Source organism: Drosophila subpulchrella, chromosome 4 (assembly GCF_014743375.2).
Source record: "Drosophila subpulchrella strain 33 F10 #4 breed RU33 chromosome 4, RU_Dsub_v1.1 Primary Assembly, whole genome shotgun sequence".
Classification (NCBI taxonomy): domain Eukaryota; kingdom Metazoa; phylum Arthropoda; class Insecta; order Diptera; family Drosophilidae; genus Drosophila; species Drosophila subpulchrella.
Genome location: NC_050608.1, coordinates 1943028 through 1970852, shown reverse-complemented (window position 1 = coordinate 1970852; position 27825 = coordinate 1943028). Strand labels below are relative to the sequence as shown.

Genomic DNA, 27825 nt, shown 5'->3' with positions numbered 1-27825 from the left:
GTGTATAATTCGATTCGATCAGACTGATCTAGCAGTCGTGTCATGTCTATTTTAAAGTCATTACATGTTTATGGTAAAGTCACCGTTCTTGATAAAATAAAAATTATATTATGCCTCAAAATTACTTCACAAGTTTTATAAGGCTCCTTTACTGCGTTTCGAACTTCTGACTGAAATGATACCTTCTGCAAGGTTATACAAATTTAGCTTCGTTGTTTTGGATCTTTTTTATCTCTCTTTTATTTTTATAAGATTTCAGAACCTCAAATTTCATTAGATAATAATTACACGATTTCTGCGCATGTAAACGGTTTATGTAATATGTATAATTTTATTTGCATAAAATGTTGTTAGCTGTAAGGATATATAAACTATGTTTTACCTTTTAAACATTAATATTTTACACCCGTTACTCGTAGAGTTAAAGGGTATATGATATTCCGGTAAAGTATGTAAAAGGTAGAAGAATGAGTTTCCAACTCTATAAAGTATTTATTCTTGAAGCTAAAGTGTTAAAACTAGACATTTAGAATCCACTGGTGCCTATGAAATGTCATGCCCACTCTAATCGTAATGGTACATTTTATTATACCCGTTACTCGTAGAGTAAAAGAGTAAACTAGATTCGTCGGAAAATATGTTACAGGTAGGAGGAAGTGTTTCCGATCTCATTAAGTATATAGCGTCCACATTTTGTAATATATTGTAAAAATTTTAATGAGAGTTTGTTCTTAACCAAAAATGATTAAAATCGGACCAGTCATAAAAAGTTATAACCAAATAATAATCAATACTTTGAAATTTAATCGAGACTGGCACCACATGCAGCAAATAAGCTGTTTTTACTAATACGCCACCAAGCTGCTAGGGGCGCTATAGAAGAAGAAGATAGGTGGCGCTATAGGCAGGGTGTGTTAGTTAAAAAACAGAATTTCTTTAAGCATATCTCCATCGCTCTCGCAATTCCTTAAGCTGAGCAACGGGTATATAAGAGTCGAGGCCGTCGACTGTAGCGTTTTCTCTTGTTTTGTTTCCTTTTTCAATATTTATTGACGAGCCAAAAGTTGATTAAATCTAATCATAAGATAATGAGTTAAATTGTGTAGTTGTGAAACGAGATTTAATAGTCGAGGCACTCGACTATAGCGCACTCTACTGTTTTTTTGAGAAAATAGTGCTCACATTTTAGAATTCATTTTTTATATTTACAAATCTTAATTTTCAGGCCTGACTCGACCAGCGTTATACCCATTTGCAGGAGGTCAATATCCTTATCCAATGCTAAGTTCTGATATGTCCCAAGTGGCTTCATGGTATGTCTTTTATAATACATTTTAAGTTCTTATTAAAACACATAAATTTATTTATAGGCACACACCCTCTGTATACTCCGCATCTAGTTTTAGAACTCCTTATCCTTCCTCCTTACCGATAAATACTACACTTTCAAGGTAATAACACGCTTTTTTGACATTGGTATACTAAGCCACCCATACTCTAACATTAATCAAATCATGTAAATACGAGCGTTCTTATTCAGCTATGTTAAATCAATAAGAAGGATAACATTCATAGGAATATACAGATTTTTACTAGATACATTTTAAACCTTGAATTGATTTAGAATATTCTCAATTATGAATTGCATAATTTAGATGATTAGTCCATGTTTATAACGAGCTATCAATACTTCTTCATCCTAACGACCAAAAATTCTGGATCCCACATTTAAAAATATATTTTGTTTAATATAAATTAAAGTGCATTTTTTAGTTGCCTATTAGATTAACCTTATCTACAATATTTTCGCTGAAGCACACTCTCAACACAATAAGCATTACTAAAAAAAGGTCCAAGTCTTGAACCAATTCCCATGTCTTTGGAATTTTAGAACAATGTTTAAATTCCAATACTGTTCATATTTTCTCTGACGGAAAGCCGCCCTTAAAAAATAAATCTTGAAGAATTAATTTTTATTTTTCTTGGAATCTATTGTCTGCTTTGCTTTGTTTTCAGTTTAAACCAATGTTGGCTATTTGATTTGATTTGTTATAGCAATAAAACCATTTTCTTTTTATTTTATTATCTTATGTTGTCAAACTTAAAAATATGTCATGGAAACCTTAAGAATCTGAGTAAACAAGTAAATCGTTTTTGAATATTACATTTTTAATATATCCTAATGACCCTAAAAAACGAGTATAAAACATCTCGAAATCAATTTTGTACGATCGTACATTCAGCATACATATGTATCTCAAACTTAAATTGTTTGGAAAAAATAATTATACACGATTAATATAAATGTTCTTATTGAGGCTCTGCAGGATAACATTTTATCTTCTCGTATGTACAAGTACATTCTCCTGTGTCAAATTACTTCTGCTACAACAGACGTTGTAATAGGATTTTATTTCACATATGCATACCTTTACCGTACCGTATACCGTATGCATACCGTACCGAGAATACAGTTAAGCTGTTCAAGAAAGCTAATACTATTTACTTTATAAATTCCCTTAAATAGACAAATTATTATTTGAATTAAGATTAACCCAAGCTGACAGCTCATTGGCAGGATCCGCTTACGAAAGAACATGTTTAATTTTAATTTTAATTTATAATATGTTTATGTGGTGGCTGAGCCTATATTGTATGTCCCGTGTTAAATCAATATTTCCAGAGAATAGCTTTTATTAATGCCTTATTTGCAGTGACTTCCCTTTCCGATTTTCGCCTAGCCTATTACCTTCAGTACACGCCACGTCGCATCATGTTTTAAATGCGCATTCTGCTATTGTGGGAGTTAACTCCAAACAGGAATGTGGTGTTCAGGACACAACAACGAATAATAGATATCCAAGGTAAGTGCAGAAACTAGGAGTTTCTTCTTCTTTAAATAAATCTAAAAAGGAAAATATTTTTTTTTACGTAATCCTTTTTTTGAGAAACACAATAAAAATTTATTAATAATAGGTCCTTAAATTTACATTTTTTATAAGAGATCTTAAAGTGCTGCTTTTTAAATAAAAATGTTGTTCTGCAATTTAAGTTATTTCTATTTTCCATTTACTGCGCTTTTGACATTTCAATTTAGTGGGTGGGCGATTTACATCCGCCATCTTTAATTTACCAATGGCTTTCTTCAATGCACATATTCACATACACAAGCATAAGGTTCAAATAGACAGGTTTTTGGCTATATATAAACTCACTCATTGGTCCTCTCAGTGATATAGCGCCTGCGCATTTTCATCAACCCCTAAAACGAACGTTCGAATTTCATTCCCCCTTAACTTTGCAATTCTGAGTCATATATTTTCGAAAATTATCTACAACTTTAAGGCTATCAAAATATTAAAAAATCTTTAAAAATATTTTGGTATTCCACAAACAAGTAAAACCTATTTTAAGCCTCTATTAGAACCCTGTTTACTTTCGTTAATGAATGCAAAAACCACACCCATTCTATGACCAGGCGCTCTTATACAAACACTACTTATATGGGCATTTCCACCCAAAAGTCAACCACGTCAACCAAAATTGTATATAATTTTTATTTTGATAAGGCCTAGTATTCAACCTAACAAAAAGTCATCCAAAACCAAAAACTTTATAAACTGTTAAGCGTGGACAAAAAGTATTTCTTGGTATTTGTTTTATTTTAACATTGGCACACATAGAGTGCGCGAAGGCAACTACTATATATACACGAATAAATGAAAATCTGCGGCGAGGGTCCGAGCATAACGAGTGAGTACCAATCGAATGGTATCGCAAAAACTAAATTGACTTCATACCAAACCTTTAAGAAAATGTAAAAATACATTGTTTTTGGGACCTAGCATCATTGGAGGCCCTTTTAACATGGAAATCGCCCTAATACCGGGATCAATGGCGGTAAGGCAACAAAATGGTGATTTTGGTGTTTTTAAAGGTAAACCGCCTTTAAAATAAGAAAAAGTGTTAGAAATAATATGCGATATTTATTGAAAGTATGGTTACTTTTTTTTGTTTAAATGGTAAATTGCTTTTAAGATAATAAATAAGTTATATAAATAAACGACAAATATTCTTGATTTTTTTAAGATTATTTAACTTTGTGTTCCTTCTTACCATCATTTAAGAGTGTGAAAAGTCATGGTAATTCTACTAAAAATAAAATTTACCATAGATTTTAAAAAACTACGTTAAAATTTTTTTTTCTAAATACAAGAAAATTTTTTCAAATGCCAAGGAAATTTTGCTTCATTTAAGAATGTGTTACTTAAATATAAGAATGGTTATCAAAAACTAGAATCGCCCTTAAAAAAGAAAAACTTTCCTTATACTTAGAAATTATTTCCTGAGAAGTAGAAAGGCTAACGAAAAGATAAAACTGTTTTGCATTACCTTTTCTAATAATGAATTCCCTAACCTTAAAATTATTCTTGCCCTCAAAAATAGAAACACTTTCTAATAAAAATAAATATTTTTTGGAAAATATAAATATTTGTTTTTGCATTATTCGTCGTACCGAAATATTCAATTTCAAAACTTGTCAGCGCCCGGGATGCTGCGCAGACGGTGTGACATAGGTTCGAGCCCCAATGACACCCATTTACTTATTTTATTTTCGTTTATTATTTTTTTAAAATATATTTATACCCATGCAGAGGGTATATTGATTTTAGTCAAAAGTTTTCAACGCAGTGAAGGAGACGTTTCCGACCCCATAAAGTTTATATATTCTTGGTCAGCATCACTAGACGAGTCGATCTAGCCATGTCCGTCTGTCCGTCCGTTTCTACGCAAACTAGTCTCTCAGTTTTAAAGCTATCGGGCTGAAACTTTCCCAACAGTCGTATATCTTTTGCAGGTAGTATATAAGTCGGAACCAGCCGGATCGGACAACTATATCTTATAGCTCCCAAAGGAATAATAGGAAAAACAAATTTAAAACAAGAAAGGAAGTTAGCTTCGGCAAGCCGAAGCTTATATACCCTTGCAGCTATAATCATTAAATTTAAAAACAAAAAAAAATGATATTCCCAATAGTATAAGATAATATGTCAAAAAACACCGAAGCTATAATTTGTTTCATATTATTTTCCTACCAATTTTCCGATCGTTCCTATGGCAGCTATATTATATAGTCGTCCGATTTTGATAAAATTAAATTCGAAACTCAGAACTAATTAAAAAACGTTATTTCCAAGCGTAGGAGGTTATATGTTAAAAAACACCGAAGCTATAATTTGTTTCATATTATTTTCCTACCAATTTTCCGATCGTTCCTATGGAAGCTATATGACATAGTCGTCCGATTTTGCTAAAATTTAATTCAAAATTCAGAACTAATTAAAAAATGTTATTTCCAAGCGTTGGAGGTTATATGTTGAAAAACACCGAAGCTATAATTTTTTTCATATTATTTTTCCACAAATATTCCGATCGTTCCTATGGCAGCTATATGATATAGTCGTCCGATTTCGATAAAATTTAATTCAAAATTCAAAATTATTTAAAAATTGTTATTTCCAAGCTTAGGAGTTTATATGCTAAAAAACACCAAAGATATAATTTTTTTCATTTTTTTGTCCGATTATTCCTATGGGAGCTATAAGATATAGTTGTCCGATCCGGCTGGTTCCGACTGCCATAGGAACGATCGGAAAATTGGTAGGAAAATAATATGAAACAAATTATAGCTTCGGTGTTTTTTGACATATTATCTTATACTATTGGGAATATCATTTTTTGTGTTTTTAAATTTAATAATTATAGCTGCAAGGGTATATAAGCTTCGGCTTGCCGAAGCTAACTTCCTTTCTTGTTTTTTATGTTTTTGATGAAAAATTATCTTATGACCATGTCAAACGGTAAAGTTCAGTTATGTAAATAAAGACGCACAGATTTTGTTTTCAAGATCTTTACTATGAACTTTCATGGCTACACTTAATATAAATTGCATTTAAAGGCATAGATACCTAAAACGCAAATAGTACATAATTCTACATGTAGAATTCACATGTGTTTGTCTGCTTCCACTATGTGTGTTGTATTTTTCAGGAAGACAAATTATTAACTTATTAAAATTTTCTTTATTCCCCATCCCCCTCCCCCGCAGTTCTTATTTATATCGACAGCTACTTCTCTAACCACAGGCACATTCGGGGGAATACTTAATATTCAACCAACATTTAAAAAATTCTAACATCATAACATACATACATTACTAAGATGCCTACATATGTACAATCAAAATATAAACGCATATACATTGTATGTATAAATGAACATGTATTTATTTTTTAAAAATATTTCTACATTTTAGAAACGTTTTTCTTTATCCAAGAAATTTTCTTTTTTTTTTTAAATGTAAGCCCCTAAATTTTAGATAATAAATTACCCTACAATTTTTGGCGAGCTTGTTTTGAAGGCAAAATAGGTCTATTGCCTTGACTTTAAGGTTACTTTTATTTTGAGTGTATTAGGTCGCTCAACGCATCTTGTTGAATTGCTATTTAGTAGAATAAGAATAGTCATTAAACCTTACAGGGAAATAAATGAGTTCTTTTTGCCCAATTAAGGGAAAAAATATTTAATTTAGATTTATAACAAATTTTTTGATTATTATTTTAACCGGATGTACATTTTTTTTTGCTTTTGCACACAAAATTGTTCAAAAATTCAATTTTAAAATCTTGCACAAAAAAGGAAAATAAATGTTGACTTCTAGTGGGATCGAACTCATAGCATGTTTTTTTTACCAATACCTATCTACATATTTAAAAAAATTTAAAATAAAATGTAGTGATCAATCACAGTTATGGGCTTTAGGTGGCAACCATATATTTAAAGAGCTAATAATTTCTTCTTCTTGAAGCAATAAAGCATAAAAGTAATGATGTGCTGAAGCTTGAAATTTTAAAACTTTTAAATTCGAGCTTTATTAAAGAAATGTACATAAGTTTTTTACGCGACTGTAATTGCATTACAGTTTTCCGAAACAAGCGCGACGTAACACAAATAATTCCAAAGCTCATGTTACTAATATCTACCATCCATGAAACTTTCAGCTATCTGGTTTCAAAACCTATGAGGCAAAACTAGCTTTGAACGTACTTTGCACGTAAAATATTCGTACAATGTATATAATCCCGCAAATTTACATGTAAACAACACTTTGAAATCTACACCAATAGTTGTCTACGTGAAATAAAAACAATAATATTTTATCTTAATGTAACGTTCTAATTTTATAATTTGATGTCGACTCTAATGCGAAATTGTCTTACATTTAAAGTAATTTTTAAATTATTTGCAAACGGGTTAAAAATAACATTATGGATGAGAGTTCTCTATAAAATAAGTGTGTGCGCAATGGCTCTTACGCAGTCATTTTGATTCGTGTCGCTGGCTTGCCTTGGTCTCTTTTGTTCGGCTAGACTTCGTGCACCTTCATCGTTAAGTTTTATTTTTAATGGCCCAAAGAGAGTAATTCGGAAAATTGTTGTGGCAGTATATACAATTTTGCGAAAATTTATATAAGCAAACAATTTAATAAAAAGGATGCTTAAAAATAAATCAGAAATATTCGGGAATAGTGAATCAACATTCTTAATTAACAAAATATTCTCGTTGGAAACAATAATTAACCGTGTAAAAAATTGTATGTTTAAGACAAAGAAAATGAACTGAATGTAACCATTGAGCAATAACATAAAAAAAACTTTAAATCGCCAACTGTGTGCCAGTTATCTCTTCCCGTTCAACGTTAAAAAATATGTTTATCATTTTCTAAAAATATGGTACAAAAGAACTTATTTAAAAATGATAAATTGAATGCAAACCAGTTTTAAATTAACTGTAATCCAAAAGAAAAACCTTTTTCGAAAAAATATCATACATACAAATGTAGAAACATAAACGACTGTAACACGAGATTTATGATAAAAATTAATAAAAATGTAAACAGAATTAGAAATTCTTAACTAAAGATTATATACAAGTAAACTACTTTTTAACTTGCATGAACTGCATTGCAACAGGCGGGCGATGGGTAACTTACTGACACCCCGTTCTTCGACATTTGAGAAGTAAACTAAATTAAATTAACTTTCATGATTTAAAAACATACAAATATTAATACCTAGTATTTCTAAAGGTCGCATACCAATGAAACCTAACAAAGCAAAAACAACTTTACGGACTTGAATACAATTAATTTGGTGCATAAATGAAGTAATTGACTCTTTGAATTTTAAAACATAGACATTGTTTATTAATGCAAACAAATTATATCAAAAATAAAGATCTGATAAAATTAATTTAATATCATGTCGAAGGGTAAAAAATATCCAACAGTTAAAAGAGCTTATGGAAGTGAATGGAAATACTAAGATCAAAGACAAATTAAATCCAAACCTTTTCAAATTACAGTTTGAAGCTCCAATTTTTCCGACTAGTAAGGAGCATAGACTTAAAAAATTTGATAACCGTCTAACTAATGGTCGAAATTCAACGGATCTTAGCAGTAGGTCTATTGAAATACCTAGAATGCCCAACTGTGGATCATCTAATGGTGGAAGGACTTCGGATTCAAAAGAATTAATAAACATTAAAAAAAATAGACACCATGAAGAACAACGAGTAAAGCAACATAACATTTTTTTTGATAATTTAAAAATAGACCAGGACAATCTTGATAACTCCTATGACCAATATACGAAATCTGACAACACTACTAGCAATGACAACAGTACTAGCAATGACTTGGAAAAAATCTTTGTTGTCCCATCAAGAAGTTCGGCAGGAATAGCAGCGTCGTTGTCCGAACTGCTCTTACGCCAGCCGAAAGCTATTTCTCAGCATTGGCAAACAGCACCAGAAACAGAAAGCTGTCAAGAAGAGGTGTATCGCAATCAAAATGAACTATTCTCTTGTATATACACTAATAGTATGCTAAATCAACAAAAATGCTCGCAGCAGCAGCTTTTGGCCACGCAACTTTTTTACGCACGGCTTTTTCAGCCACACCTAGCAGAACAAGATTTCTCGTCGGAGAAATTTACCGATAGGACCCCAAATATGGTTCACCACGCAGGATTAAAGAAGCCTATGATTGGACAAGATGAACTGGCACGAACACCATCCTCGCAAGATAATAATAACAATATTGAGTTAACTAACGATTTGGAAAATTGCTCAAGATGTGAGGATCAACCATTATTTGAATTTACTAAAGTTCATAAAAATCAGAGGACTGCGCAAAAAAACATGCAGGAATTGGAAAATTGTAATTCTATTTTAAATAAAGCACAACAATTTATCCAAAGTAAGGAATCGAAGTGCACAGATGAGTACGACCTACAACATACGTGTGAATTTATCCGGGAAAACAAAAGCGTACTAATCGACGTTAAAAATAGACTCGAAAAACTTTCTGTACTATCGGCTAAATTCAGGAAAAGCCTGAGTGTGCGTCAATGTCACGTCGATGTAAATAATGGTTCGGATTCAGCACTTGAGGCAACTGTGGGGCGACAACTAGATGGGAATTGCAAGTCAATTGAAAGAGTACTTGAACAAGTAAAACGGCTTTATAATCAATGGAGCAGCGCTGAGCTCTACTACCGTCGAAGTTTACAACGCTTAGGACTCACTTCAGAAGAAGGTGTTGAATGTAGTCCTACGCCAACACACACCATTATGGCTTTGGCTGCGATAGCATTATCTGAAGAAAGAGAGCTTTCAATTAAGAAAACCACTGGTATTGACCCTGAGCACCTCGAAGTTGAAAGCCGGTCGACAAAACCTAAAACACTGAACGAAATAGAGGATATAATACTACAACTAGCTTCAGCTGTTAATATGCATCAATCTAGTGTACCTAGCACCACACCTGATGTCTACAGTGATGGCGTCAAGAGCGATTTCGAAGAAACAACTTTAATACCCACTTGCATTTGGCATACTAATAAGCGGAGATTTCGGCATAAAGAGGAGGTTGAACAGTGTACCACTGCAGCTGAGATTATTTTAGAATATGCTTCATTGTCTTCATCATCTAATGCAAACACGCTACGCGTGCCTGATACTTCCACATCTGTTTCTAACTTTACTGACGCTGTAGAAAATTGTAGTGTCACAACACAATCCCCTAATATGTTAAGTAACAATCGGGAAGGCTCAGCTGTGTCAATCATTACGGACCCTTCGTTCTTTTCCGAATTTCCTACTGCACCTTCTACACCTTCGACAAGTAGTAACAGTGGCTGCTCGACTGGAATAGTATCTGGAATTTTTGGATTAGGTCACAATCGAAGAAAACCACGATTTGCAAGGCGTATTGAAACTCTGACTTCAGATTCTTCTACATCTAAAATTATAAAGGGTAGTGGCGATCAGGAGTTCTCATACCAGCTACTTACTTCCCCAAAATCATCAAAAACAGCAGAAAATTTGGCGCCTCAAATTTCTACGACCACACCTTCAATTAAAATTGCTGTGACAACCACGCAGGAACGTTCCATAACCAATATGTTCAAGGCGCGGCTTTGCGCATTAACGGCAGATACTGGAACACTCGAGTCTGAAATTGTACCAATGCTAGATGCTCCGTATGACTTAAGTATTGGAACCAAGATAAAACCCATGTAAATTTATATTACCTATATTTTTGTTCTTCAATTTAACAAAAGGGGAAGATATAGTCGAGTGTCCCGACTATCATATACTTAAGGTCCGATTTAAACCATTTTCGGTGTGCCGATAGGTATTGAATATGAGATAAAATAACATTTTCAAAGTATAATCTGATCCTGGGATGCAAATGGATTTTTCTTAAAATTGTGACTAGTTTGGGGTAGTAATTTTGAGGCGTTTAGTCTTGTAATCGTTGACTTTCTGCGATACGTGGGCGCTGAAGTCGGCTAGGCTAGTTTTTGTTATTATTAAGAATATGGACAACTATTTCCTAAAGATAAAGTGACGTATTATCTTCTACTTTAAGGAGTATAATTTTTTTAATTTATCAGAATTTCGAAATACATTATAAAAAAAATCGGTCATCTAAATCATATAGCTGCCATTGGAACGACCGGATAAATCATAGGAAAATAGTTACAGCTTTGTTATTTTGTATTATGTTCTGGTATACAACATTTTTTTAATAATTCAGAATTACGAAATAAATTTGACAAAAATGTTACTAGAAACCATATATTATAGCTGCCTTATTTTGTTTTCTGTAAAACATATATGCTGGTCAATTGAAATGTAACATTATTTTAATATTTATGTAATGCTATATGTGTACATATATAAGCTTCAGCTTGCCAAAGGTATTTTTTTTTGTGAGGAGGCAGTACAACTTTGAATTTAAGAATTTATGTTTATATTAAAATTTTTAAATTTTGAAGTTAAACAAAATTGCTATGCACACCTCTTCAAAGTAACGCAAAAAATAAAAAGGTGTTCCAACGGTAGTCAGGATTAAGGCCGAACATGTAGATCGGATGTCAAAAAGGAATACAGAAGTAAAGAATTCAAACGAAGATAGAAGGCTATAGTCGGTGTCATCGACTATCGTATACCCGTTACTTAAATAATGGGAGTGTGAGGAAGATGGTTATAGGTTATGGTTATGTCATATACCCTTTTACTTTTAGCTATTTACAAAAATGGAAAAAAAGTGTCATCTAGCTACAAACATTTTATCAAAAATAATTACTATACAAGGAAGAACGCTATAGTCGAGTACCTCGACTATCAGATACCCGTTACTTAGCTAAAGGGACCAAAGGGAAATGGAGATATGCAAGCAGCAAAGCGAGATTGCGGCGGTATACAGATCTAAGCGTTATGGGCGTAAGAGTGGGCGTTGCATATTCGCGTAACAAACTTGCGCTGCGTACAAGGCTACGGAATCTAAATCTGAGATCCCAATTCTCAAACTTTGATAGTTTCCGAGATATCCACGTTCATATTTACGATTTATTGAAGTTTGTGGGCGTGGCAAACTTGACATTTCAGTTAAAATTTATATTTTATCATCAAAACTGTAAGAGCCACAGTTTAGGGCGGTTTGTGGGCGTAGCACATAGCTGAAACAAACTTGCGCTGCGTAAGAAGCTCAGGAATCTGCATGCCAAATCTCAATAGCTTAGGTCTTATAGTTTCCGAGATCCTCAGCGTTCACCTGGACGGACAGACAGACGGACACTTTAGTTTTCCTAAAAAAAATTCGTTCTAGGCAGCATACCTTATTACAAGAACAACAAAATTAATCTGTAAAGTATAGAAGCAAAGAAACTATGTAGACACTACCGTCCCTTTGTTTTATTCTAAAAACTCTAGTCAGAATGTTTGAAACCGTTTATTTTTTGCAATTTAAATGTTCTAACCAAACTTTGAATTTCTAAACCCCAAGCATGGAATTTAAAGCAGCTTCTCAAAGTTTCCAGCGCAAATATTGCAAAACAATATCGAGGGCAACTGCTTTTTCTTGTTGCTTGCCTTAACATTCATAGTAAGTAATAAAGCTCTTGCAGTCTGCAAGCTGTGTCCGATATGTACCTTAGCGGGTAGTTGGAATTTATTATTATTTTTATACCCGTTACTCGTAGAGTATTTTCGTGGGAAAATATGAACCAGGTAGAAGGAAGCGTCAGGATCACTTGTCGAGTCGATCTAGCCATGTCCGTCTTTCTGTCCGTCCGTATGAACGCTGAGATCTCGGAGACTATAAAAGCTACAAATGGGATTTGGAATGTAGATTCTTCAGCTTCCTGAGTAGTGCATGTTCGAAAAAACAGGGTGTCACGGCCACTCTAACGCACACAAACGACCATAACACTAGAACGCGTCTTAAACTAAATGAGTTTAAATAAGATTGTGTTCTTATTATCAATACCCATTTACATGGCACATGCAGCAAATCAGCGGTTTTATATTCAAAGCAAGTTTAATAAAAATGGATAAAGCACCCAGCACTGGTGCTTTTTTGAAAAAGGGAAATCGTCAGTACTTTTGTAACACCGACATGTATGTTTGGTTAGTTTCCAAATCAACTGTGGGTGTTATAAACCGGTGGCGGCTTGTGTGACACCCTTAATTGAGGAAGATATTCCGCCTGACCGTCTGTATGAACGTCAAGATATTGAAAACTGTAACAACTGGAGATTCGGGGTTTGACAAGCATATTCTAGTGGTGCCTACGCAGCGGGTGCCACTTCAACACTCACCAATCGCAAAAACCTGTGGCACCCACAGTTTTGTTGTTAGACTTGCATTTAAATGCATTTATATTGTTGTTATTTATTGACTTACATTAGTTTGAGGTTCGAATTTAAATGATAATTTAAGATGCTTTTATTTTGTCAATACCTGTCGACATTACTAATTATATACCGGTTATCGGGTATCTAAAAGTCGAAAGTGTTATTTTCTATTATTTCTATTACTTTTCTGATCATTTCTAAGGAAGCTATATGGTATAATCATCTGTCCTATATATATATTACCTGCAATAGAAAAAAGGCCTTTGAAAAAATTTTATACAGATAGATTTTAAACCACTTTCTAAAGAAAAGGACAGAAGGACGGACAGAACATTAAAGCAATATCGAACCGCACCTGGTAATGCTAGTCGATAACACTAGTTTACAAATATAACATTTTGTTAGTGTTGGTCTCCTGGATCACAGGCGCTTTTTTTTAAGAGTTTCTAAAGTTTTAAGTGTAACATTTTGTACTTATTATATTTCATCTCACAAATTGTGTCGTATCCACACAATTTTGAAATCTTGTGTTTTATTTTAAACTCAATAGATCGTAGTTCTGATCAATATGGTTGAAGGATATGTGTGGCAAAGATAAACCATGAATTTATTTTTAATGATACATAAACAGTCCAAAAAACTTTCCTATCAAAAAAAAAAGTTGTTTATATTTTTGTGATTCAGAGGTCCAACACTAATTTGCGTTAATCGTTTGGGACCATGTAAACTTGTGCAATACAATGTCCTCCGCAAGGGTATACAATATAAATACTATACACTTTACGTTTTTCTTTTTAGGAACTTGGATACAAAAAACTCATCGAATACACAATCAAACGATGCTAAGGAGACTTCAAATGATAAAAAAAAACCCCATATCAAGAAACCACTAAATGCGTTTATGCTTTATATGAAGGAAATGCGTGCTAAAGTAGTTGCCGAATGTACACTCAAAGAATCGGCTGCTATTAATCAGATATTGGGAAGACGGGTAAGACAATTAGTAACATAACTTCGATTTATATAAGTAAGTTTGATCCAAATTCTATTGTGATTAGAAAAGTTGTGGGATCTAAAAAAAAATGCCGCTTTCGTAAAGCGCGCCATAGCTAAAGCGAATTTCGTTAAATGGACACATGGAATATGAAAAACATAAGACATGTGATTTATACGATTTTTCGATTAAACATACATATATTATACAAACTGCTTCTAATGGATTACCTTATTAATAATACTTTTGTAGTGGCACGAACTTTCCCGCGAAGAACAAAGCAAATATTACGAAAAAGCTCGACAAGAGCGTCAATTACATATGGAATTGTATCCGGGGTGGAGCGCACGAGATAACTATGGTTACGTGTCAAAAAAGAAAAAGCGAAAAAAAGACAGATCGACAACGGATTCGGGAGGTACTGCACAAAATTCTCAAAATGTTACACTTTCCCTCTTTTTATTGCATTTCACTTTTATATTATTTCATTAAATCACCTACACACATACACCTTAAAGCACACATCTAACATCAACAACTAACTACCCTAAAACTAGAAATAACAATAAAATAAAAATACCTCTATGTAATTTGTGTAAATACTTGAATTATATTTAAATATTGTAAAGTACCTAAAAAGAGTACAAAAATGTATCTCCATTTTGAAGATGTACATCTTTGCTTTTGTAGATTTGAAAATAGCTTAGACGAGTTTAGCCATAGTTAGTCAATGTAAACATAGATAGTAATTTTAACCTTTTTTAAAAATAGGGATCGATGAACTAACCTATTCGTAACAAACATAGATTTTAGTTAAGCTTTGACTAAAAATTTTAAGTTACAGGATTGTGAGATGTGAGATCGTTAAATCAGAAATGTTATGTAATGGGCTTAATCTTTTATGGGTCTTAAAGAGTGAAGAAGGACATGAAACTGAATGTGTCAGTGGGACATTGCGTTTGAATGCATTTTTAGATATTCATGTATGGTATTTTCATTAAATATTTAAATGCAGTTTTGTCATTAGGAATAAACTTATTTATCAATAAAGATTAAATACTCATATACGAACACAAAACACAAACACAATTAACAAATCCCGCTAACTTACAGCCAATTAACTTGTGAAACTCAAATGGAACAACATTAAAGTTATTCGGCATTTACTAGAAGGACCAGAAAGTGTTCCTTATGTTTTAAATATATATCAAACTTGTAAAATCGTAAATATAATTTGGTTTTGATTTTTAAAAAATCTTGATTTTATGCAATGGAAACAATTTAATAGATCTATAATATTACAATCGGGGGTGCCACGGAAATTACTTAGCGGCGAGTTCGTTTAGAATTCTTGCGTACATCAATATGAATTCTTCCCGTACTAAGCTATTTTTACGGCCCCCTTATTTTTTTTCAGAACTTGAAAAACAGATAAAAACTAGTTGCTAGTATTTTTAAATTCGGGATTTTCTAAAAGGATTGGCTGTAAAATAGTGTCGCTGATATAAAAATTGGCAAAAGAATTTTACTAAAAGCTTAGTAAAAATATTTAAAACATGATATTTTCTTATACGTTTTTATTTCAACCGATTCTTTGTTTAAGAATCTGGCAACCAACAGTAAATTATTAACCTAATCTACTTTGGGCATCTGGAATAGAATTGGCAAAAGCATGCGCCCGAAACCGTATTGAAGATCGATCAGTCCAAGCTTTAAAATATATCGTATTAGAAAACGATTATTTTTAAAGAACTTCTTTAAAACATAATTCTTGCATTTGGTAGTTTTTGACAAAACTATCTTACTATCACTATTATGGGCGAACCCTATTATGAACTTCAATCGAAAAGCTTACGAAATGAAAATATTTATATAACATGAGCACGGAAAATTGTATGTACGAAGTTATGTATCGAGATTTTCATTTCATAGACTTGTATGTATTTTTGAATTCTTGTATTTTAATTTAATGTAAGAACGATCCGAAAATAAGTAGATCAAGAAAGGAAAGAACGATCATTGGCTCGTATGGGAGCAATGTGTATACAGAGCAGAACAGAAAATTATACAAGAGGAAACGCTAGAGTCGAATGCCTCGTCTATCAGATACCCGTTAATCAGCTAACCAACTCCCAAATAAATATACTTTTACCATTGTATCTACTTTACATTTTTACAATATACACTTTTATCTACTGGGTGTGACGTCATTGACGATGTTCTTGCTTGATACGGGCGTGAAATCATTATTAAAAGGTAAAGATTTAACGCCTGTCCGCCTAATGGTCCGATCTTAACAGTTATCGGCGTGTCGGCATGCTCTTGAGCAGCACAGGAATCTCTAGATTGATCCCAATTTTCCAGCTTTTAAAGTTTTCAAGATATCATCGTTGATACTCAAATTTTTTTTAAGGTTTATAGGGGATTTTGTGGACGTGGCAACATTTGCTTGGGTTAATTGATAGGTCCTGTATAATTATATCAATTAATTTTTTATTACACCATTAAAACTGTAGCACCCACAGTTTTGGGCGGTTTGAGGGCTTTAAAGTTGGCGTAGCACTTTGCTGAAAGAGACTTGTAAATACGTACATGACAAAAATAGTTTAAATCGGATTATTCATTAAAAAGTTATAACCCAATAAAGTGTGTCAATTATAAAAGCTTTTAGAGCATCATACATGTCTAAACTGTTTAAAGAATTTTCGAGAGAAATACTTTTGTCGCTCGTACTTAAAATCGACGATAATAAAATTTAAAAACGTATACAGTTTAAATTGGTTTTTTGGATTCATTTACTAGATAAACTCTTAAAATAAGAGAATTTTTTTAATTATGCCTAAGTATACTACAGATGCAGGGCGCTAACTATTATATGTTGTCCCTTTACAAGAAACTAAATCACCTCATGACGAGGTAAAAAATTAGTGACGATGGCACTAGATACAAAAGTTTTGAAATCATCTTTTGTGACGTAAAATGATTTTGTATAAAAAAAAACTTTCTAAAAGTGTGTTTCTTGGTACTTCCAGACAAACTAGGGTGTTTTTCAAAAAGTAGTGGAAAAATTTAACAAAAATAAGTCATGCCTTAAAAAATAAATTCTCAAATCGATTGACTAAAGTCGCCCATCGCCGACTCGAAGCGGTTTTGCTTTAGTTTTCGGTAATCGCTGTTTATTTATTCATGTTTGTTTATAAATATTTGATACATATATGAGTATGCTCATTTGTTGTGCATATTTTTCATACGAGAGCTACCAATATATACAGCATCACCTTAATCAAGAATATATATACTTTATAGGGTCGGAAACGCTTCCTTCTACCTGTTACATACTTCCCGACGAATCAGACCGTGTAACGGGTGAAAATATATAAATTTCTGTTAATTTGATTACACTTGTCAAATATAGATCTTAACCGCTTTGAACCGAACTTTTTTAAATGTTCACGAAAATGTTCTCCTACGCACAGATTTTGAGAAAATGAAGGTCAACGTTGTAAAGAGCTGTTTCTTGCTATATTTTATGTGCAATTACATACGAACGTATTCTTGAGTTGTTAGTTTGCCAAATCATTCGAAAAATGTAACTTTTTATCTTTCGAACCTTATACTCAAAATTATTTTAGGATTTCTTTTAAGCGGATTATAAGGGCAAAGAAGACATCTACGGTAGAAATAATAGTAGTGCCCCAGCCCTTTATCTTTTTAAGTTGGTTGTTGTCATTTATCTTATCCAATCCGTCCAACAGTATGAATATATTTTACAAAATATAAACAGGAAAATTTAAATTACAACAGCTAACTTTTAAATATGAATGGCGGTCTATCTTGACCGCAATTTTATGGCGGGCTTTTCCTAAAGCCTTAAAACTAAAGATTGTTTACACATTAAAAGTGATTCCAGAGACCCTAGACTGACGTTTTTGACAAACAAATCGTCACCAATTTTATTTTTAAAGTCCCTCAAAATTTTGTTTTTGGAATAACTTTTAAACGGGTCTTAACAAATGAGGGGTCATTCGAAGTGCAATTTTAGAAGAAACACAAATACCAAATACGAGTGCCTCGACTATCAGGTTCCAGATAATCAACTAACTTTAAGACAAGAATCAGTGTTTTGTCTATTGACCAATTTAAAAAGAAGGAACAACGCTATAGTCGAGTGCCTCGACCATCAGATACCCATTACTCAACTAAAGAGACCAAAGAGAGATAAGCAAGCAGCAAATCGAGAGTGTAATGCGCCCAGACAGATTTAAGCGTTATGTGGGTTAGGGTGCGCCCACTCTCTGTGCGAAACTTTTTTTTGGGCCAATCGACAATTTTTTTCTAGCACGATAATCGACACTGGTGTTGGGCGTTAGAGCGGACGTGGCATATTCGCGTAACATTTCAAATAAAATTTGTATTCTAGCATTAAAGCTTAGGAGCCACAGTTTGGGGCGGTTTGTGGGCGTGGTATACTGACGAAACAAACTTGCGCTGAGCAGGAATCTCTAAAATCTGCATGCCTAGTGCCAGTATTGCAGATCAAGAATGTAAATACCTTATGGGGTCGAATCGGGTCCCCTACGAGTAACGGGTATAATAAAACTCCACGCCATTTATTTTTTCGCGGATGGTAGCGGTACTACTGACCATGCAAGGCCTTTTTCACTTAGTAATTCAAACCTTTTTAAATAATAATTCGGTTGTTATGATTATTAAATGTAGGTATTGATTAATAAAATCACGTTAAAGTTACGTTGAAACAAAATCTTCAAAAATGTGGGCGCTAGACAGATTTTAGTATTATTAGCGTTTATGGACGTTAGAGTGAGCGTGACACTCTGGATTTTGTATGCTTTATCCCCACTTTCTAGCTTGAATAGTTTCCGTGATCCCAGCGTTCATGCACGCCCACTCTAACGCCACAATTCTGAAAAGTTTGTGGCGGCAGCATATGAAAATTGTAATCTGGGTATATTTAGTTTTATTTTTTACATTTGTACGTTAGTGTATTTTAAAATCTATTGCTTGAATTAAGGAATTGGGGAAAAAAAGAACAACTGAGGAATAATATTTTTGAGTTTTACATTCGTAAAAATTAATATATTTAAAAATTTTTCGTTCACGCAGTAGCTTTGGAGGTGCTGAAAATATGTTCATAACTTATTGAGTTAGCCAATGGAAACGGCTTCCAAGTCGTGGTTTCGAGAAAATCTCGGTTGAAATCCGTTACTTCAGGTTAAACGACCTGAAGAATATAACTCTCAAAGTCTACATCTTTTCGATAAGTATATCTATCCTGTCTATATCGTTCGAATTGAAGTTTTAGCAGTGTAATCTAGACCACTTTACCTAAATAAAAAACCACAAAAAAAAAACTAAATTTGTTGTTAAACTTTTATTACTTTTCAAACAAAAGATCTTAAAAAGTTGACGGAAATTGCAGTTAGGTGATAGTTGTGCTTGAATAATTCATCCAACTTAATCTATGATCTCGAAGTGAAAATGTCAATTTCGGTTTGAACGCTTAGCTGTATTTTATTTTCCGGTCTCCTTAAAAAACTACCGGCAACGTACTATTTATACTCGTTACTGGTACAGCAAATGGGAATATTGTATTCGACGAAAGCATGTAACAGTTACAAGGAAGCGTTTTCGAACGTAAAAAGTATATATATTCTTGATCAGGATCACTAGCCGAGTCGTTCTAGCCATGTCCGTTTCTCTGTTTGTCCGCATGAACGCTGGGATCTCGGAAAATATTTAAGCTAGAAAGTTGGCAATAAGCATACAGATGCTAGGGGCTTTTAAGCAGCGCATGTTTGTTTCAGCAAAGGGCCACGCCTGACTGTCTGTCTAGCGGCCTCATTTTTAAAGATTTTGTTTTAACGTAAATTGAAATTGATTTTATTGATTAATACCTATCTTCCGCAGTGGGAATCTGATCCCTCCGAACTTATTTTACGTGTCGTGTTCCACAATAAAGGGATTGCAACCACGGCCCTCTTATATACCCACACCATCTATAATAGTCTCAGACCAAAATATGACTCACTGCGTCGATTTTGGGTCCCTGGCCAAGGCGCATTTCTTCAATAAAACATATTTGAGGGTAGAGCTCTTATATTTGGTGTATTGGTGATTTTGATTAAATTGCTGCTAGAGCAGACTAAAATACTAATTAAGGATATTTACGGACCCACCTTTGCGATTTTTTTAATTTTTTTATTAGGCGTCAAGCCCATACATTTTTATATCCGTTACTTGTAGTGTAAAGAAGTATACTTGATTCGTCGGAAAGTATGTAACAGAATGAAGCGTTTTCGACCCCATAAAGTATATATATTCTTGATCAGCATCACTAGCCGAGTCTATCTAGCCATGTCCGCTTCTCCGTGTGAAGGCTGAAATCTCGGAAACTGTTAGAGCTAGAATGTTTGGACTTGGCATGTAGATTTTTGGGCTTCCTGCGCAGCGTTAGTTTGTTTCAGCTGGGTGCCAAGCCCACTCACACACATTTTTTAATATTTTGTAAGAATGTTAATGCGATTTTGTTCTTATAATCAATAATATAACCAAACAATAATACTTAAAAATTAGCAAACTCAATACGATAGGGAAGGAGATGTATTCATACGAAAAATCGGATGCTTACGTAATTTCCTAGCGCCACCTATGTTTCACATTATGTGGGGTGTTCATAAAATCTCATAAGCAGACGATATAAATGAACAATAGGTGGTGCTTTTTTGTTAGCTAAGTAACGGGTATATAATAGTCGAGGCCGTCGTCTATAGCGTTTTTTTTGATTGTTTTATTTTTGTATAAGGAACAAACCTGTTTATCGAGATGGTTTTGTTTTAATTTTCGTATGAATAGTATTCGCTTATTTTGCTGTCTTGTATAAGAATTTAACAAATATTAAAGGAATGAACAAACAAATTTTGGGGTCCGTGGCATTTCCATTTTATTGAACTCCTGAAGTATAAAATATTTTTTATTTAAACCATTTGTAACCATATTCTTACAATTGTCAACGAACTCAGATATGACAGTACCTTAGTACATGCATTACGGGTTAACTCTCACAAATTCTGCCACATTAGTGGTGTTCTTCATCACATTGCAGAAAACAATTTTCAATTACAGTACAAATTTTGTCGTCTAATCAGCAAAACAAACAAAAGCAAGCCTTTGAAGTAATACATATATGTGCAACGAACGAAGCAGTTATATTTTTGGACAGTAGTATATTTATACCCGTTACTTGTAGAGTAAAAAAGTATACTATATTAGTCGGAAAGTATGTAACAGTTAGAAGGAAGCGTTTCCGACCCTATAAAGTATATATATTCTTGATCAAGATCACTGGTCGAGTCGATCTAACCATGTCCGTCTTTCTGTCCGTCCGGATGAACGCTGAGATCTCGGAAACTATAAGAGCTAGGCTATTGGGATTTGGCGTGCAGATTCCTGAGCTTCTTACGAAGCGCAAGTTTGTTTCAGAAGAGTGCCATGCCCCCCCTAACGCCCACAAACCGCCCAAAACTGCACTGTGTGCAGTTTTGATGCTAGAATAAAATTTTAACTGAATGTATTGTTCTCATCAATACCTATCGATTGACCCAAAGTTTGTCACGCCCACTTTAACGCCCATAAACCGCCAGCAAACTTAAAAAAATCGCCAGTATGAACGCGAATATCTCGGAAACTATCAAAGATAGAGAATTGGGATCTCAGATTTAGATTCCGTAGCCTTGTAAGCAGCGCAAGTTTGTTACGCGAATATACCACGCCCACTCTAACGCCCACAAACCGCCTAAGACTGTGGCGCCCACAATTTTCATGCTAGATACAAAATTTTAACTTAAATATATTAGTTTCGTAAGTACCTATTGATTGATTAAAAAAAAAGTTTGCCACGCCCACCCTAACGCCCACAAACCACCAAAGCCTGTGGCGCCCACAGTTTTCATGCTAGAAAAAATTTTAAACTGAAATGTATTAGTCTCGTCAATACCTATCGATTGACCCAAAAAAAGTTTGCCACGCCCACTCTAACGCCCATAACGCTTAAATTAGTCGACCGCCCACAAAACCATATATCGAGATCGCGGGTAGGTGCCGCATTTCAATTTCTTCATCTTTATCAATATCTTCATATCCCTTTGGCCCCTTAAGCTGATTAACGGGTATCTGATAGTCGAGGTAATCGACTTTAGCGTTCTTCCTTGTTTTGATTTAATTACAATACCCTAATTTTTCAGACTTAAGCAATGGCCTAACCGTATTTTAGATTCAGACTGATAAACATGAAATAAGAGTTCTATCACATAAAATGTTTCACACGAGAACAAATAGAAAAATTAATCAGTTCAATTGAAAAAATTTTAAATATTAATAAAAGTAATTAAATTTGAGACCATATACTAAAAAACATTGCGAAAATGTATAAGAGAGAAGGCTGTCAGCAAATAAAAGATTGAAGGCCTGGCTGTTAAAATGAATTTGTTGTTAACCTCGGGCTAGGCTCCAAAATTTAGGAAGATCCGTTCGTGAGGTCAATTGGCATTATTCCCTAGCTTTAAATAGACATAGTTTTAACTATGTGCCAAATGTTTGGTATTTAAAGCCCTGTTTAAACACATACACTTAAAAGCAAATCATTGAATTGGCTGATTATGTATTTCATAATACCGATACATCTTGCATATTATTATTATATATTATATTTTCGCGAAACATCGCGTTTATCCCACACCCAGTGGCATGCCTTGGGGCGTGAAGAGCAAGCGAAGTATTACGAGTTGGCGCGAAGGGAGCGACAACTGCACATGCAAATGTATCCCGATTGGAGCTCTCGTACAAATGCCTCTCGGGGCAAGAAACGGAAGCGGAAGCAAGATACCAACGACGGAGGTTAGATACATTTTCATAAACTATTCTATGAAATAAAGTCAGTTTATTTAAAGCCAGAAAAGATCAATTTAATATTAACAATGTCAAATATGAGAGTATTGATAGAGACCTGATTTAATTTTAATTTATTCTATAAAAATTCATGTGTGTAAATATTACATTCTCATTTACTCATAAAATCGCATTTAAAATCGGAACTGATTTCGAACAATATATTGGATCATAAAGATTGGCAAGCGACATACATAAACTATTGTCGGTATACAAGTATTCAAAATTCAATAGAAACCGTATTCTCAAACTATATAACAAAAAAATTGTATCTGTACAAAAAACGTGTGTTCAATTTGAATTTAAATATTTACTTAAGTGGCATGAAAATGTAAAAATTATTTACCTTTTTATAATACTCGTACTATTTATATATTGCATGAATAAGATATCATTAGTAAGTTGTAAATTTAAGAAAATTTTAAAGTACCACAGCAACGCATGCATATATTTTTAGGGTATTCTTTATAGGTATTCTTTTCTCAAATAAGTTAAGAACGTTAAATATTTGTATTCTATAAGTCAAGTACGTTTCATGATTTTCTAAAAAAGTTGAAAGAGTAAACTTTGTTTTGTACGTTTGCAATTAATATATTTTTAGATGATTGGCCTAACGTGTTTTTAGCGAGATAACCCATATTAGTTTTTGTTTATAATCACATCACTAATTATCGAGACATAGCTTACTAACAAATCATTTACAATTTCACAAATATATATACTATACCATTTTTAAATTACAATTACCTTCATTTCCCTAGGTAACAATATGAAAAAATGCCGAGCCCGATTTGGTCTGGATCAACAGAATCAATGGTGCAAACCTTGCAGGTATGTTTCAGCTGGTTTGCATTGCCTTGTACCTATATTTTTTTAAACGTTACTACAAAGAAAATTACAAGATTCACGCAAGCATTATTTTTCCAATGAATTAAATAAAAAACTTCCAATTGGTTTTTTTTTCGTAAAACTTGCGAGGTATCACGCGACTACCGACATAGGCAAAAAAAATATTAGTAGCCTGTACACCGTAGAGAAATAACACCACAGAAAATTATGTCATTTAAACATTACATATTTTGTAACTTTGTGTGTATAGTATTTACGGTGCAGAGAAAACAAATACTATCAATATGTGACTGTCTATAACGTTTCATTTTATTTCTTTGTCCAAATGTATGTAACATGTAAACTGTTGTGCGAGATATTTATATAAATCTGATTTGCCTGGGTGCTTTTAGATACTTTTTAAAAGTCTACAAAAAAGTATTCAATATCTTCCAAGTATTCAAGCGTACAGAAATTCTCCAAAAATAAATAAATTCAAATAAAAAGTTTTATGGAGATAAATTGTTATGGTACAAAAAGAGTTTACCTTTTACCTATAAACATTTTTTTAACAGGCTAACAGTCTGTAAACAGGAGAATTTAATTGGGGAGTACTCGTCAAATTTCATATATGATTGGTACTTTGGGTTTTATCTTTTGCGCATTACAAAAGTGCAAACATCATATTTATAACAGTACCTTGTAGGGTATGATAATTAAATTTTTATACCCTTGCAGAGGGTATTATGATTTCAGTCAGAAGTTTGCAACGCAGTGAAGGAGACGTTTCCGACCCCATAAAGTATATATATTCTTGATCAGCATCACTAGACGAGTCGATCTAGCCAAGTTCGTCTGTACGTCCGTTTCTACGCAAACTAGTCTTTCAGTTTTAAAGCTATCGGGCTGAAACTTTCCCAAAAGTCTTATACCTTTTGCAGGTAGTGTATAAGTCGGAACCAGCCGGAACTTATAGCTCCCATAGGAATAATCGGAAAAAAACTAAAAAGATTTATATCTTTGGTGTTTTTATACCCTTGCAGAGGGTATATTGATTTCAGTCAGAAGTTTGCAACGCAGTGAAGGAGACGTTTCCGACCCCATAAAGTATATATATTCTTGACCAGCATGACTAGACGAGTCGATCTAGCCATGTCCGTCTGTCCGTCCGTTTCTACGGAAACTAGTCTCTCAGTTTTAAAGCTATCGGGCTGAAACTTTCCCAAAAGTCTTATACCTTTTGCAGGTAGTATATAAGTCGGAACCAGCCGGATCGGACAACTATATCTTATAGCTCCCATAGGAATAATCGGACAAAAAAATTTTTTAAAATTATATCTTTGGTGTTTTTTAGCATATAACCTCCTAAGCTTGTAAATAACATTTTTTAATTAGTTTTAAATTTTGAATTAAATTTGATCGAAATCGGACGACTATATCATATAGCTGCCATAGGAACAATCGGAAAATTGGTGGAAAAATAATATGAAACAAATTATAGCTTCGGTGTTTTTAAACATATAACCTTCAAAGCTTGGAAATAGCATTTTTTAGTTAGTTCTGAGTTTCGAATTTAATTTTATCAAAATCGGACGACTATATCATATAGCTGCCACAGGAACGATCGGAAAATTGGTAGGAAAATAATATGAAACAAATTATAGCTTCGGTGTTTTTTAACATATAACCTCCTACGCTTGGAAATAACATTTTTTAATTAGTTCTGAATTTCGAATTTAATTTTATTAAAATCGGACGACTATATCATATAGCTGCCATAGGAACGATCGGAAAATTGGTAGAAAATAAAATGAAACAAATTTTAGCTTCGGTGTTTTTTGACATATTATCTATACTATTGGGAATATAATTTTTTGTGTTTTTAAATTTAATAATTACAGCTGCAAGGGTATATAAGCTTCGGCTTACCGAAGCTAACTTCCTTTCTTGTTTAACATATAACCACCTACGCTTGGAAATAATTTTTTTAACTAGCTCTGAATTTCGAATCTAATTTTATCAAAATCGGACGACTATATCATATAGATGCCATTGGAACGATCGAAAAATTGGTGGGAAAATAATATGAAACAAATTATAGCATTGGTGTTTTTTGACATATTATTTTATTATTATCTTATCTTTTTGTATTTTTAAATTTAATAATTATAACTGCAAGGGTATACAAACTTCGGCTTGCCGAAGTTAACTTCCTTTCTTTTTGTTTCTGCATTTGGTGACATTAAATCGTTTTTAGTTTCTTTTCAAAATCCGATAACTAAAAAAAATATTGTTTATTAATTTTTGTGAACTAATTTGTTTCATTTAAGCCCAGAACTTAAGTATACATTTTTTGAAGTGTACTGTTAAATTTAGTGGCGATCGCAGTTTCAACAAACAAAAGTTCTGATATCAACTTTTGTAACGAAACTGTATTATACGATCTACTAAATAAATACACTTTCTAAATTTTTGACATTCGGCAAGCTGCAATTCAATATGTATTTCGAAGTACCTTTCTAACAACATATAACACAAGCGAGTTTTCCAAAAGTGGTAATACTAAAGTTTCTAATATTACATTTTTTAACATCATCTAAAATTTCAAGAATAAGGTCCTGAGTTGGAGTTTAATACGCCCAGACAAATCATGTTATAAAGGCGAACAAAGAATTTCGAAATACCTTTCAAACGACATATCTGGTGCGTTTCGTCACAACGTGGACTGCCGTCCACAGTGATTTGTATTCCATACTGTTCATGTTCAACTTTTTTTGAAAAAAAAAAAATAATGAAGAGCTTTTAAAAAGGTAGGTAGGTAGGTAGGTAAGGCAGGTAGTATATAAGTCGGAACCAGCCGGATTGGACAACTATATCTTATAGCTCCCATAGGAATAATCGAAAAAAAAAATTTTTTAAATGTATATCTTTGGTGTTTTTTTTTAGCATATAACCTCCTTAGCTTGGAAATAACATTTTTTAATTAGTTTTGAATTTCGAATTAAATTTTATCAAAATCGGACGACTATATCATATAGCTGCCATAGGAACGATCGGAAAATTGGTAGGAAAATAATATGAAACAAATGATAGCTTCGGTGTTTTTTGGCATATTATCTTATACTATTGGGAATATCATTTTTTGTATTTTTAAATTTAATAATTATAGCTGCAAGGGTATACAAACTTCGGCTTGCCGAAGTTAACTTCCTTTCTTGTTTTTTTTTTTAGTAAATTCACAGCAATTTCACCTGGTTGAAAAAGTGTTTTTCCATTTGACAATTCTTGTGTATGTTCATACCTACAATAATTGTGAAAAATAAAATTTCAGCTGAAGTCGACTTTGGCTTAATCTAGTAAAATGCTAATATATGTAAGATGGGACGGAATATTCTAAAGCAATAACTTTACTTTTAAAATGGATTCATGTAGCTTTCTATTGAGTCTGTTCCCAAGGAAATATCTCCATTTGTTTTTTTTATTGAATTGTTTTTTATAATCTCAGTCAATAATTTATAAAGTTGGGATTTGGCATGTAGATTCCTGAGCGCAAGTTTGTTTCGTCAGTGTGCAACGCCCACTGTTTGTCTCATCAATACCTATCGATAGACCTAAAAAAGTTTGACACGCCCACTTAACGCCCACAAACTTTAAAAAATCGTAAATATAAACCCTGATATCTCGAAAACTATCAAAGATAGAGAATAAGGATTTTAGATTTAGATTCCGTTGCCTTGTACGCAGCGCAAGTTTGCTACGCGTATGTGCCACGCC

The 27825-nt window shown here is 33.2% G+C and overlaps 1 protein-coding gene across 15 annotated transcripts in view; it reads left to right on the top strand.

The window, feature by feature from the left end:
• The window catches only part of LOC119547349 (protein pangolin, isoforms A/H/I/S), an 89685-nt gene that overhangs the window by 41560 nt on the left and 20300 nt on the right, over window positions 1-27825 (top strand). For 4 of the 15 annotated variants that reach the window (XM_037854888.1, XM_037854809.1, XM_037854728.1 and 1 more), the window contains 6 exons: window positions 1226-1313; window positions 1371-1451; window positions 2715-2864; window positions 14064-14256; window positions 14512-14677; window positions 23985-24054. In XM_037854888.1, the coding sequence (XP_037710816.1) occupies window positions 1226-1313; window positions 1371-1451; window positions 2715-2864; window positions 14064-14256; window positions 14512-14677; window positions 23985-24054 (748 nt within the window). Of the gene's footprint in view, window positions 1-1225; window positions 1314-1370; window positions 1452-2714; window positions 2865-7481; window positions 7655-8330; window positions 10641-14063; window positions 14257-14511; window positions 14678-23018; window positions 23173-23984; window positions 24055-27825 lie in introns of those variants that run through there. The other 11 variants (XM_037854961.1, XM_037855196.1, XM_037855039.1 and 8 more) reach the window with 10 other exon arrangements.